Source organism: Lacerta agilis, chromosome 6 (genome assembly GCF_009819535.1).
Source record: "Lacerta agilis isolate rLacAgi1 chromosome 6, rLacAgi1.pri, whole genome shotgun sequence".
Taxonomy (NCBI): Eukaryota; Metazoa; Chordata; class Lepidosauria; order Squamata; family Lacertidae; genus Lacerta; species Lacerta agilis.
In genome coordinates this window covers 30,735,864-30,750,007 of record NC_046317.1, presented here as the reverse complement: position 1 = coordinate 30,750,007, position 14,144 = coordinate 30,735,864, and the positions used below count along the sequence as shown (strand labels likewise).

The window sequence follows — 14,144 nt, the reverse complement described above, 5'->3', positions numbered from 1 at the left end:
CTCTTATGTATATGAATAAATAAAAAGAACGACAAAAAACCAGTTGGGGGGCATGTGTGTCTCTGCAGTTCAAAAGTGTGTGTTTGTGGGGAGGAACTCCTAGGATTCTCAACCCTTTGGGCAGCACCAGAGTTGTGCTTTGAATTGGAGCCTACCCACTATGTTCTGGTTTGGTGGTGGTGTTGTTGTTGTTTTTAAAAAAGCTTGTATTTATATGCTGTGAACTGCCCTGTGATCTACAGAAGGTGGTATCCAAATTTAATAAATAACAAAGTTTTTCTACTTGAGAGATTTCGCTTGGATGTTTCTCCCACAAGGCTATTTCTCACTGGTAGCACATAGCTGTGTGACACCCCCAGCAAAAGTCTCCCTAGAGCATTTTCAAATAATAGAAAGGACTCGAATAATGAACTTTTTTTTTCTTTTAAAGAGACTTGTGGAGCAGACAGCAGTTTGGATTCACCTTAAATGCTAGGTGATAACATAAGCAAATCATGGAATAACTTCCGTTTCACTTCTTTGCCTTTCCAGGAAGCTCAGAACCTATCCTTGGGAAACGAATTCCATTTATTTATTCCATTTATCCATAAATTCCATTTATTTATCCATATATTTCCCAAGGATATTTCCGAGCTTCCTGGAAACAAATGGAATGGGATTTATATACGTATTCTTTCCAGTAAGAACAGCAGCATATCCAAGGAGACACGCTCAGGACAAAGCGATCCGGCGTGTGTGGTTTTGTGTGTGTGTGTGTGTTTTGAGTCAGGACTGAGTGAGCCTCTTTCTACCACAGGCAGTTCTGCAGGACTTTCAGACAAAGGAAAGTTTGTTCTCCAGACGAGGAAAGACTGCAGCGTGGCATTTAATAAATGTTTGCAGATGACTGATTTGTGTATGTGTGTTTTTGTGTCTGCGTGTGTGATCTCTTAACTGGGAAACACTCTTGTGCTTGTAAACTCACCAAAGCAGCGTAGAAATGTTCCTTTAAATAAATAAATAAATAAATATACTGGAATTATCGGAAAGAAAATTTAATGAGCAACTCTCTAAAACCCAAAACATCTGCACAGTGCAGATTTGCTTTCGCATATCGTAAAGGCAGAGAGAGCATCCAACTGAGCTTTTTCCTCTTAAATTAAAAAAAATAAAAAAATCCCCCAGCTAGAGCCATGAATCAAACTCAGTCATGTGACGGAGGGGAGGTACTGGGCTGGCTTGCAGCCAGTGGCAGAAGCTGATGGGTGGAACAAACAGGGCATGAAAAGACTAACATGACTAACGGATCTTAAGAATTGTGGCTCCTTCTCTGGATCTCCAGGAATGTAGGCACGGGCACCCCTCCGCAGCTCTCCGGCCAACCTCCTGCCTCAGACTGGATCTGTTACTCACAAAGCAGATCTCCTTCTGCTTTGCGGGCTGAGGAAGGCTAGGGAAGAACATGGCCTGCATTTTGAAGGTAAACCTCTATCTGTTGCTTGAATGGCTTGGTTAGAGAGAGAGAGAGAGAGAGAGAGAGAGAGAGAGAGAAACCCGTTTGCTGCTCTGAGTATGCAGTCCTTACATGGTCCTGCTGCAGCTTGGTCGTAATTGTACGTTTCTGAGCATTGATCCCCCTCCCCAAAACCCCGGTCTCCAGCCCCGCTGGAATAAGGAAGACCGAGAGATTCAGAATCGCCCAGCTGTGGCTCATCTCCTCCTCTGCCATTCTTGTCCTTTTCCCCCCTTGCATTGTTGGAGCTGCAGGCGAGCAGCTTGCGGGTGTTGGGAAAAGAGGGAGGGAAGGACTGTGCGCAGCAATGATAGGCTAGGCTAAGGAGAGAAGCGCCGGCTTCGCCTGCCTGACTTTCTTGTGTTTAGGTTTAGGAATTGCTTTAGGAGCCACAGTGGGGAGAGCAACAGCATTTCGACTGGGCCGGAGAGGGTGTCGTCTTCTTCCATCGGTGAAAACACCGGAGACGTTTTTCTTCTTCCTCTTCTCCCCTCCCACCCTGCTCTCCTCTTCTTTGGGAACCGACGCTGCAGAACTTATCACTCCTTGCAGATTTGCAACAGCCGTACAAGTTGCTCCACAAGCACACGCGCCGACCCCCCCCCCCCTCAGTTTTTAGCAGAGCCCAAACCTGCCCTTAATGTGTTTGAGACGGTCAAACTCCACTCCACAAAACATCTTTTGGCTGGCTTCCTCCCTCACTGCCTACAGGCAGCAGCGACATCCTTCTGGGTCGTTATCACCTTTAAACCCAGTTTTTTTAGATACAGGGCTGTGGGCAAGCCTCTATGCAAATAAATATAGCAGTGGTGGTGGTATATGTGGATCAGGGGGCCTCCCACTGGAGTCAGAAGTGAGGGGTAGAGAGGACACTGGTTGCCTCTCACACACCACATTTTCAAGATGCATCAGCACAGCCATCTGAGGCACCTTCTTTCTGGCTTTGAAGTCTCTGCTTTTGCATTACCTGTAAATGCATGCATGGCCTCTGCAGGCAACACACTAGTCTGATTGGGCAAGTCCTTTCCCCTTATTATTATTGCCCCTTCTTATTAGCCCCCAAGGTTCCTTACTCTGCTTGGTTCAGCTCCTCAGAGTTGTTTACTGAAATAGCTGTCCTTTGGGCGGAAGCCCCCAAACTTGAAAAGCACCCTCCCGGAATGAGAAATTGCAGCCAGCAATGTTCTTGTGTTGGCCTTGCATGGTTTCACAATCATAGAATTGTAGAGTTGGAAGGGAGTCTGAGGACCATCTAGTCCAACCCCCTGCAATGCAGGAATATGCAGCTGTTGGGGATCAAACCTGCAACCTTGGCGTTCTCAGTACCACGCTCTAACCAGCTGAGCTATCCAGGTTCTGCTTCTCGCAGTGTGCCCTTGGGTTAAGATATAAGTCCTTATTAGTACATATGCCAAGGAGGCTGCTTCCAAGATGTCTCATTAAGAAGCACCGTTCCATTTATGGCAATAAATACATAGCTGGAAGAAACCTTATGCTGCGTCAGACCATTGGCCTGCGTAATTGACTACATAATGGGTGATGAATCACCAGCCCATGGGCCTGTAGCACCTTTGCATCTGGGAGGCAACCACCTCCAGGAACATTTGCTGGGGTGCAGGGAGTGGCCTGTGGCCTGTTGTGACTCTCCAGTGGGACACTCTGTCCTGTGAAGCAAGACTCCACAGCCAGCCTAGTTAGCTTCTGCATGTGGAAGTGGGAGCGGGAGCGGGCACTGTCTTGCTCTTTGCCGCAGGCAGCAGAATGGCTTTGGCTGACCCTGCCTGCCCTCCCTATTATGAGAATTAAAGAGTACAAAACAAACTCCTATTTGTGCAAGTAGGGTATTCCCCCTCCCCAACCTCAATACTAGCAGTTAAAATACTAGAAATTAAACCTGGGGATTTCTGTGCCACTGAGCTGTTGACCTTCACTAGGCATTAAATCCACAGTCTCAGGGTTAATAGGAACTCACCCTTACCTACTGAGCCAAAAGGCCCACTGGAGGAAAGCAGCGTTGCAACAAAGCATTGTCAAAATGTGATGCTGAATTTGAGCTGTCCACATTCTGCATTTGGCTTTAAGTAGATACCTTCTCCTATGTTTCAAACAGAAGCAAGAATGTGTATCTAGTTTCTGTGCCTTTCTAATGTTTACACTTGACCTAGAATACCTAGAATAATATGTAAGAAGGATTCTTATCAGACTTGGAAAGACAATCTTGGTCAGACCAACCTCCACTCTCCCCACCTCCCATCTTCCAGAGGCAATTCTTAGACATCACAAAAGTAGCTAATCCCCTTGTTTTTAAGGCTCTGGGCTAACTTAATTATATAGATGGCTATCAGAAAGATGCGGAAAGGTTAACCAGAGCCACTGCCTTAGTCACTGCTACATTGTTCTAAGAAGTTTCCAAACGTTCTGGAAACTGGTTAAAATAAACAGAAGTACCTTTAGAAGTGGATGAACAACTCAGTTACCTAAGGACTCTCGAAGGAATCTTCACAAGGGGGAGTGGACAGGCCTAAATGTGTCACCTCAGAAGCAAGCCCTGTAGAGTTCAGTGAGATTTACTCCCAAATAAGTGGATATAGACTACAGTCTAAAAGTTATTTTTCATATGCCTCTATTGGATACAGAAGTTTAGGTCTTCTCTGCAGATCTTATAGGTTACCCCCCAACCCATTATTTAATAATACTATCAAGATATGACCCTTTCTCAAGCTATTACTTTCCTTCACTGAAAAAGACTTAACAAGCAGGAATTGTGTAACCAAACCAGTATTGGCCAGGCTAATGCTTAATCTTGTTATTGCAGGAGGGTGTGAGGATAAAAGGAGGAAGGGATACTGGGAGATTAGCCACACCATAAGGCAAGCGGCAATGTTGTTCCAGTTAAATATCACTCAAGGAAAGTGATCTCAAATAACTTATCTCCAATGTTTACAGAATTGGCTCCAAATAATGAAAACTGAGTTTACATTCTATGGAGTGGCGTTTTGCTCCCCCTGATAATGAAAACGTCCCACCCAGGTTCTCCAGTGAAACTTTATTGCTTTTCTCCAATAAGGCCTTTTTATTTTTTGACAGATTTTATTGGCATGGCATAGCACTAGGCTACGATGGCTGGCTTCTGTGTTTCCATGATGCTTTCAGCTGCAAGACAAGCAAAAAATAAATCTTAGAATGGTGGAGGAAAGGGCAGTGTAACAGCAAAGTTGTTTACATGGTGGCAACTTTTATCTTCCCACCCCTTGCACATTTTGACTGAAAGGTGTATAGTGCATAATCTCTAGCCTCTTCGAAGGGGCTCTGGTAATGTTTCGCCAGAAATGCCAGAGCTTTGCTCCTGCCTCATCATATCGCTGGTCAATGGCCCAGCACCTTGTACATTGACTCTGTGCCATATTGATAACGTATTTCTTTTGGTCAAAGGAAGTTAGGCACTTACATTCTGATTATTGCCATTGGATTTATGTCTGCTCACCTTTCCTCTGGGTTGTACACAACACAGGTTCTTTAAATATGTGCAACTGACAGTTCTGCACAGTGTTCTGAAGAGAGCTGCAGACACATCGATATGAGACGTGTAATTCATTATTTATTTATTAACTGCATTTGCATAGCTGCCCCATGGGCTAAGTTCTGTGGGCACCTCACAAAACAATTAAACCATTAAATCAAGCTATTAAACCTAAAAACACAATTAAGACATCGATATGTAACTGGAAAAAAAGAACCAAACAAAACACACCTACAAAATTTTCCTCACCTGCCCCATACATCATGCAAGAGACATCAGTTTGCATGAGGCTGTGGGACAATAGAGATGTGGTGCCTTTGATATATGGGCACTTCTTTTGTTCGCTGTCATCTATGGTAGAACAGGGTTTGCAAGCCTTTGAAAAATGACAAAACTTACAAAATCTGTTTACTAGAGACAATTGTGGAATGAGTGTACACACCACAAACATTGACGCCTGTTCCACATCTTCTCCAGCATTCTGAGGCAACCATTGCATGCCTCTTGCAATAGACTTTGACCAGTTCCCAACATTTATTTCCAAAAATTCAATTAGAGAATGGATATGCCAAAATTGACCCTTAGCATGATGACAGGGCACACGGATCTGAGTTACAAAGGATCTGACTCACCCAGTCCTGATGGTTAACATCTGCTGCTAAGTGTGTCATTCCACTTTTAAGATTAATGGGAGCACAGTCTAAATGGAAATATGTAAAACTTGTTTTTCTTGCTGTTCCAACAGGTTTTGTGGAAGCCACGTGGCTGTTTAAAAAGCTTGTTTTGTGGTTTCTGAAACCATGAGAAGACCTCTGACCTTGCCTTTAAGAGTGGTGCTCACAGTTATCTGTAGTGCTTAAACATCTGAGGAAGTTGAGGTGTAGCAACATTGTATTTATGCATGGGGTAGTAGATACAGTGACAGTAGTGGTGCCTTGGGTTAAGAACTTACCGTTAATTCGTTCTGGAGGTCCGTTCTTAACCTGAGGTACCACTTTAGCTAATGGGGCCTCTTGCGCCCGTGCCGCATGATTTCTGTTCTCACCCTGAAGCAAAGTTTTTAACCCAAGGTACTATTTCTGGGTTAGTGGAATCTGTAACCTGAAGTGTCTGTAACCTGAAGCGTCTGTAACCCGAGGTACCACTGTACTTCATAAACAACGACAGCCCATGACTTCCTCAACTGTGGATGAGTGCCTGTGTGCTCCTTCCTCCCCCACCCACCCCTTTCCTGGCCTATTGTCCAGACATTAAGTCACTGCTCCCAGGTTTGAACATAACAAGGACTCCCAATGCAATCTAGGATCTCCATTGTAAAGCTAGTGTGGAATGAGGGAATACAAGGCGTGTGTCTATGGCATGCATACCATGGTTACAGAAGCTATGGATGATTGTCCAAACACAGCCAGCGAGTTTTCAAGGGGTTACCTTGCAGCTCCCTGTAATCTGAGTCCATTTCCAATTTCTAGGATTTCGTGCATGTTAGTCTATACAGGTCTCAAGAGATTTTGCCCTTCCATCAGTTGATGCGTTGGTGGGAAGCTTCTGTCTTCTCCTCTACCCCTTAATAAGAATACTCAGGCTAGCAAATACTGTGTGCACCCAGCCTAAATAACTTGTGACTCATGAGCTCAAGCACAACCCACCAGCCATATATTGTGGTCTACCAAGTACTACGGTAGACAACTCTCTGCACTGTGACTCCCTGGGAACTCACACACTTCTGCATCCACACTAAGCCTTGGATTGACTTTCTTGCAATATGCAAATCAGACCTGTGTCTGTAGTCTTCCTAGCCTTCATCGCCACAGACTTTAAATCAGTCTCTAAACACGGAATCTTGTTTCTCCTTTAGCACAGCCAGTCTATGCCTAAAGGAAAGGGTAGTTCTTACAGTAGCTTCAGGAAATAGATTTAGCCAAAGTAACCCCTGGTACTTAAGTGATAAAGAAACCCAGCTGGTGTGGTATTGTCTAGATATAATGAGGGCATTTTTCATAGATTATACACTTCCTTTTTCCAAGGCTAGCATTTTCTTTTGTAAATCAAATTTCTTGTTCTCCTGATGTCAGCTTTTCATATAAATACAGCAGAGGATTACTGTATGAAGATTAGTGTCTGATCTTGGACGAATATGTAGGTTGGAGCTGAACTGAGAATCCATAAATGTGTTTCCATAGCATTTTAGATTTGGCCGATGTGTGTGGTGTCAATAAAGAGTTGGCAGTGTTGAGAAGCAAAAGTTGGTGGTGTATTGTGGCTGCTCCCTGTTCCTTGGTATTTGAAAACGGAAGTTTGAGATAGTTATAAAGATGACATAACCAGCATTCATATGAAAAGACTTGAATTACAGTGCAATACTATTGCATGTTAAATCAGAAGTCAGCAGCACTGAGTTCAATGGGGCTTTATTTCACATGTGTGTATATAAAATTGCACCTTAACTCACTCTCTTGCCAACTCTGTTTTTCTTGACAGAGATATCTCGTAAAGTTATGGTCCATTGTAACCCTTTCATGTGGGAGGTATGCGGTTATTCTCATGGTTAGCTGAAGCTATCAAATTTACTGTGGGGAGAATGTGTTGATCTTTACAGAATAAATAACTAGTTGGATTAATTGCCACAAAAATGTTCCAACATTTGTCTAATTAAACAATCCATTGGCCTTTTAAACTCTGTGTGTACGGCATATTGTTTTTATTTGTTACTATATGGTGCATTTTTGTGTTTTTATATTTGTGATATAAAAACCCTGTGATCTTCAGATGAAGGGCAAAATAGAAATGTCATTATTATAAATAATAATACTTTAGATGGGTACAAAGTTGGGAAACTGTGTGTGTGTGTGTGTGTGTGTGTGAGAGAGAGAGAGAGAGAGAGAGAGAAATTCACATGAAAAATGAATAGGGGATTGAACATATAGAAAGCTGCCCTCCAAGATCAGATCCTCATCATTGTTTCTCTGCCAAAGGCAAATAAATAAACAATTCATTGCCAAGCTTACCTTTGGTTAGGAGGATTAGTCTTGGAGGATTCCCCCCCCCCACCCTTCACAATCCTTTCATTGGCATAAAATGCAGGCCTTATATACCCCATAAACTAAGAATTCTTTTGGCGAGAAAAGGAAGCTGGAATCCAAGGAAACTGGACATGTGTGCAGGGCATGCTTGGAACTTAGTTGACTTAAGATACTCCCAGCCCCCATTTGCACAAAGATAATTCAGTAAGGCAGCTGGTAGGTTCAGTATTGGTTATTGTGTTGTTTAAAGGTAAAGGTACCCCTGACCATTAGGTCCAGTCGCAGACGACTCTGGGGTTGCAGCGCTCATCTCACTCTACAGGCCAAGGGAGCCGGCGTTTGTCCGCAGACAGCTTCCAGGTCATGTGGCCAGCATGAGCTGCTTCTGGCGAACCAGAGCAGCACACGGAAACACCGTTTACCTTCCCTCCGGAACAGTACCTATTTATCTACTTGCACATTGATGTGCTTTCGAACTGATAGGTGGGCAGGAGCTGGGACCGAACAACGGGAGCTCACCCGGTCACGGGGATTCGAACTCCCAACCTTCAGATCAGCAAGCCCTAGGCTCTGTGATTTAGACCACAGCGCCACCGCGTGAGAGAGGCAGTGGCTGCATTTTAAGGTAATGCTAAACTGTTGTTTAATGTTTGTTATATGAATGAGCCTAGTTATTTCCAGAGTCGTACACTAGACATTGGTTTAAGTGAAAGTGGTGGCAAAAGTTTTCAAACATCTGTCAACTCCAAAGATAGCATCTCTAGAGTTTAGCTGCAGAGATATCATTATAGTGCCTGTAATTGAAGATGGAATGTTCAAAATAGATTGGCATTTTGGAATCGTACAAATTTAGAAAGAAAATGGATTGTTTTTGAACCAGATGAAAACATTTCAAAAAGTTGGTAAGTGCCCCACAATTCTCATGCTCTTCTCAGAGTGGCTCTGCAGGAATTCTACTTGCTGAATTTGCTTTTCTGGGGCTGAACCAATTAAGTGAATCCTCTTGTGTGCTGGCTTAAGTAGAGGTCTGCTTCCTTTATGGCAGTGTTTTTCAACCTTTTTTGGGCAAAGGCACACTTGTTTCATGAAAAAAATCACGAGGCACACCACCATTAGAAAATGTTAAAAAATTAACTCTGTGCCTATATTGACTATATATAAAGTAATTCTCTTGAATTTTTCAATTTTTCCCACGGCACACCAGGCAACATCTCACGGCACACTAGTGTGCCGCGGAACAGTGGTTGAAAAACACTGCTTTATGGGTGATTCTCTGCCTGTTAATTTTTCTTTTTTCTTTTAAGGAAAGAAGAACCAGGCCTCACCTTGAATTTTGTTACTGCCCAACCAATTAAAAACACACTTTTACATGATCTGCTCTTTGCACTATATTCAAATTTAAGAACTTTTCATTACCAAAACGATGGGATAATACAACATCAATGAGTGACAGGGTATGCTTTATTGGCTCATTACAGTACAATCAAGTAGGGCTGTGAAGCTTCCCCAGGCATTTATTAATAGGCCCATAAAATCACTCCAGAGTATTTTTAATAATAATAATGACCATTATATTTTTTGTGAAGCTAAGAGAATGCATTTTTCTTCCTGTGTATCCCTTGCCTTTAAACTCCACCATTCCCCCTGCAAAGAAAAAACCCACCCACCCCTTTAATTACATTGTAGCATGGGTTGACAATGTGGTGCCCCTGGGCATGCATGTGTCCTCAGAGGCCTTCCCTGGTGCCCTCAGGCTCTCATTTCCCTCACTGGAAAGAAAGCTTCTTTAGCCAATAGAAGACTTATTTTCAAGCTCAGTTACAGTATGGGGTCAAATACGGGACACTTACAGCTGGGAGAAGGGAGTGCTGCGGCATGTATGTGGTGCCCACAACAGTTGGAATTGGAAATGTGCCCACAGGCTCAGAAAGCTTAGTTACACATACCTCAGAGTATTTATGGAAGAGAAGAATGTTAGCATTTTTGGGGGAGTTGGCTCTTCTTTGCAGACACAGTGGAGAGATAGAAATCAGAAAGTTGTTGATAACTGTGTTACTCTTAAACCTTGCTACATGACATAACAGTCTTCTGTTCCTCTCTCTGAATCATGCAGGTTGTTATGCTGGAGAGAGATTTAAAGGGAATCAAAGGTGGCATATTGGAGCCATTTTTTTATCCATGATGCATATCCACATTCCCTCATATCATGATTGTTTTGTAGGGGAGGCACTAAATAAACCTCTTTACAATAGAGATATGTATAGAAAGAGTACACAACATGACTATGAGAGACACTGCTAGTTCAGTACCATATTTAACATTTTTTGTTCTTGCTCTTTTTTAAAAAAAGCCTGTTTCCAACCTCAGGGTTCCCCAGCAAGAATGATAATGTTATTTACTTATTGTGCATTTATTTTTTAAATGTTCTCTAGGTGTCATGCATGGATATGGAGAGTTCTGTTCATGTGCTACTCATGTGTTGGAATGCCTTAATGAAGAATGCTGCAAATTTCTTTTTTGGGGAGCCATGAATTTTCAGGTTCAGATACTAGGTTTTCTAACACAAATCCTCCCCATGAGGGTTGGATAATGACACGAAGTCTCAAAAAGGAAGAAAAGTTTGCCTGAAAGGCTTCTACTGAATCTCATAAGGTGGGAATGTGTTGTTCTGGAGTCCTGTTGCCATGTTCCTTCACAGACTGAGATAACAGCGTTGGATAAGCTAATTGTTTTTTATTGGCTCTGTGTGTGTCGGTGAGGGTGTACAAGCTTTCCAGTTTCTTCCTTTGTCATATTTGCTTCCCATCATATCTGCCTTGATTTCAAAATTTAAATGTGGGAACTGTGTATTACCAGGTTCTTGTTTTTATGGCCATGGTTAGGTTCTGTAGAATTACATCAAACCACTGTTTATGCAAATAGCTAGGAAGGAAACATGGTCAGAGGGGAAAGTATGAAACTGAAGTGGCAATCCCTAATGACAGTGCTAACAGTTTCAGAGTAATTGGGTCACCGGGCAACAGAGCTCATTTGGGATATGGAGGCCTAATTGTCTGAATCTTGCCTGAGGAAATCTAACTGTTCTTTTGTGACATAATTTTCCTGATCTCTCTCTCTCTCTCTCTCTCTCTCTCTCTCTCTCTCTCTCTCTCTCACACACACACACACACACACACACACTTTGCAGTCTGAGCACAAAGTTCTTCAATAGTTCTGTTCTGAATACTGGTAGCAAAAGCTGTCGGCCAATACTCTCCATTTTTTCCTCATATTCCTCCCCTCATCTCCAGTTCTGAAAATTCTGAAGTCTCAAATGCAAACCAGGGAACAGTCCCTGTGGTGAAGAGAGAACTCTGCCTTCCTAGTCACCCTGTGTGCTCAGTTGTTTGTGGACCTCAGGAAATGGAGTGTGGCTGCTTTCAAGAACAGCATGAAAATGTTGACAGTAAAAGCAGAAAGATGAAAATGACACAGCCCACCTCTGCTGCTGAAAGCTGGCAATGTGTCCCCCCCACCCCATGTCAAGAAGACCAAGGCTGGTGATGCATCCCAGTGAAGCAAGGAACTGTGACTGACCATGCTTTCCTAATGGCTCTATTAACACTTACTGCCTCAGCTTTATCTGAAAAGTGCCCTGTGAAGCATTGCATGAACAGAGGCAGAAAGCACTTCATGGGGAAGTGTAATCCATTTATGAAAATACATATCCTTCTAGGAGGAGGCAAATGGGAGGTACATCAGCAGTTCAGGTGTAACCAAGGAAAGGCCTTGTATGTTTTTTTTAAAATCACAACATACTGGAGTTATCTGAAAATTCTTTGCAGATTTAAGAAAAGCCCAAACGTTTTCTAATGTGAGAAGAAGTACTGCAGTTTGTGTAAAGGAACACAGTTTAACAGTGCAATGCCTTCCTGAAGTAAGTTTCATTGTGCCTGCTGACCAGGAATAGCTCAGTTGGTAGAGCATGAGACTCTTCATCTCAGGGTTGTGGGTTTGAGTCCTTCACCGGGCAAAATATTCCTGCATTACAGGGGGTTGGACTAGATGACCCTTGTGGTCCCTTCCAACTCTACAATTCTGTGATGCTATGATTCTATACCGGCCCATCTTCCTGGTATGTGCATTTGGGACCATAGCCTTATTCTGCAGTACCGAACATACTTAAAGAGTAACCTGTTTATACTTATTCAGAAGCAAGTACCAGTGAGTTCAGTGGATGTGCAAAGGATTGCAGCTTTACTAGGTAGTTGTTTGGAGAGCAGCCTTCAGTGCCCTGCATTGTTTAACATAGGAGTTTCCAAACTGGTCCGTGGAGCATCAATGGTGTGTGAGATTCATTCAGGTGCTCTGCCACTTGCTTACGGATTTGTGATTGAAGAGCAGTGGACAGCATTTCAATTGCATTAAACAGATAGATATTTAATTGTGTTTTTATTGCTTTTCTTTCTTACATTGATTTTTATTGTATTACACTTTGAATTCTGTGGAATTCATATTGTAATGCAACAAAATACAATATATAATGAATAAAAGAAGCAATAAAAATACAACTAAAAACCATGCCGCATCTAGAGCAGCACATTACAATTGCTTCATTATTAGTCTTCCAGGATCTCCAGCAATTTTGAATAGTTCTGTGGTGGAAGGGGTGGTGGTGGTGGCTTGCGAAGCACTGCTTTAATAAATGTTGTAAGCTACTTTTTGAACTCTGTAAGGATGTTAGACAGAAACTAAAAAAAAATAATTCAAATTATTTCCCTCTTTTTATGACTATCAAAGGCAGAATATATTAGGTGGAATAAGCAAGTAGATGCAGGTGGGAATGTATGTAAGAATTTGGGTTAATTTTGCACCATTTTAAAGTACACGTAAGTGCAAATATACAGTACACAGTCCTTCCTGAAGTAGCTGCTGCCTTTTAGTTTTCATTGTTTTATAACGGTTTATGTTTTGCTTTTATTGTATTTTATGATTGCTATTATTGCCGTATGTTATCCTGGGATCTGTTTCGATGATGGATGGTTTAGAAAAATTTAAAATTACACCAGTGATAACACTAAAAACACATCCACCCCCGTAAAAGCTCCAAGATCCAATAAATAAATATAACTAAAACCATTTCATAAATTCAGTAGCTCAATAAAAAAACTGTTTAAGAGAATCAACAGTGAACAACTTTTTTTTACAGTATGCGGAGATGGGGCCATGATGTACCCACATTTGCAAAACAATCCACAAATGGGAGGCACCTTGGGGGGGGGGGAACACTATTGCTTCTGCTTTAAGGCTTCTGCAAACTTAAGGCTTGTACACGTCTTAACAATGAGCACAGGTACAACCTATCTCTACACATGTATAAGTGCTTACATGAAAATGTGTACACTTGTTGATCTGTTCTGCTCAATTACTTGCAAACATAGGAGCACAGGTTGTGCACTAATTGAATGTAACTTGTGAACACCCCTTCTGTTGTTCTCAGAGGCACAAACCTGTGAACAAGGCTTGTACAGATGGTCTCAAAGTGCAGGCGGGTGAAGTAACTCTATGCCAAACTTCTTCTTCTTCTTCTTCTTCTTCTTCTTCTTCTTCTTCTTCTTCTTCTTCTTCTTCCTCCTCCTCCTGGATCTTCCACATGGATGTCTGCATGGAAGGGCTCCCTGCTTTGGACAGTTGCCCCCAGTAGGATAAACTATCATGTGTGCCCGCAGTGCCCCCTTCAAGTGTTTACAACTCCCGAAGAGGGCTTGAGAGAAAATTGGATGTTTTTCAGTTGTAATGGGGGCACATAGCCACATTTGCCCTCCTATCCCTTATTTCACAGTGGGTCCTCTTGTCTCTCTCCCCAACCCCTGCTAATAGAAATGGTGTATATCTGTTCAGTTTGCAGCACTGATAACCAAGAGTAGAGCAGAGTAGCTCACCCAGCCTCAGTTGAACACCCCTTTCAGCAGAGGCATTGTTGAGGAGTTCCTTCCTTTGAAACCATAGCAATATGCCAGGTCTATGGGTTGTACTTGTGAATACTGTACTAGCAGCTGCCATTTTGGCATATACCTTTCCAGATTGGTGGGTCCCTCTGTTTCACTTCTCAGTCTGCACTATGGGAGCTCAT

At 42.6% G+C, this 14,144-nt stretch overlaps 1 protein-coding gene across 3 annotated transcripts in view; it reads left to right on the top strand.

Annotated features, from left to right (window-relative positions):
* ST6GALNAC3 (ST6 N-acetylgalactosaminide alpha-2,6-sialyltransferase 3) overlaps positions 1–14,144 on the top strand; it is a 254,469-nt gene that overhangs the window by 19,551 nt on the left and 220,774 nt on the right. For 2 of the 3 annotated variants that reach the window (XM_033151792.1, XM_033151790.1), the window contains exon 1: positions 1,218–1,459. The exons of the other annotated variant lie outside the window; for it this stretch is intronic. In XM_033151792.1, the coding sequence (XP_033007683.1) occupies positions 1,442–1,459 (18 nt within the window). In that variant the 5' untranslated portion in view covers positions 1,218–1,441. Of the gene's footprint in view, positions 1–1,217; positions 1,460–14,144 lie in introns of those variants that run through there. 3 annotated transcript variants of the gene reach the window in all.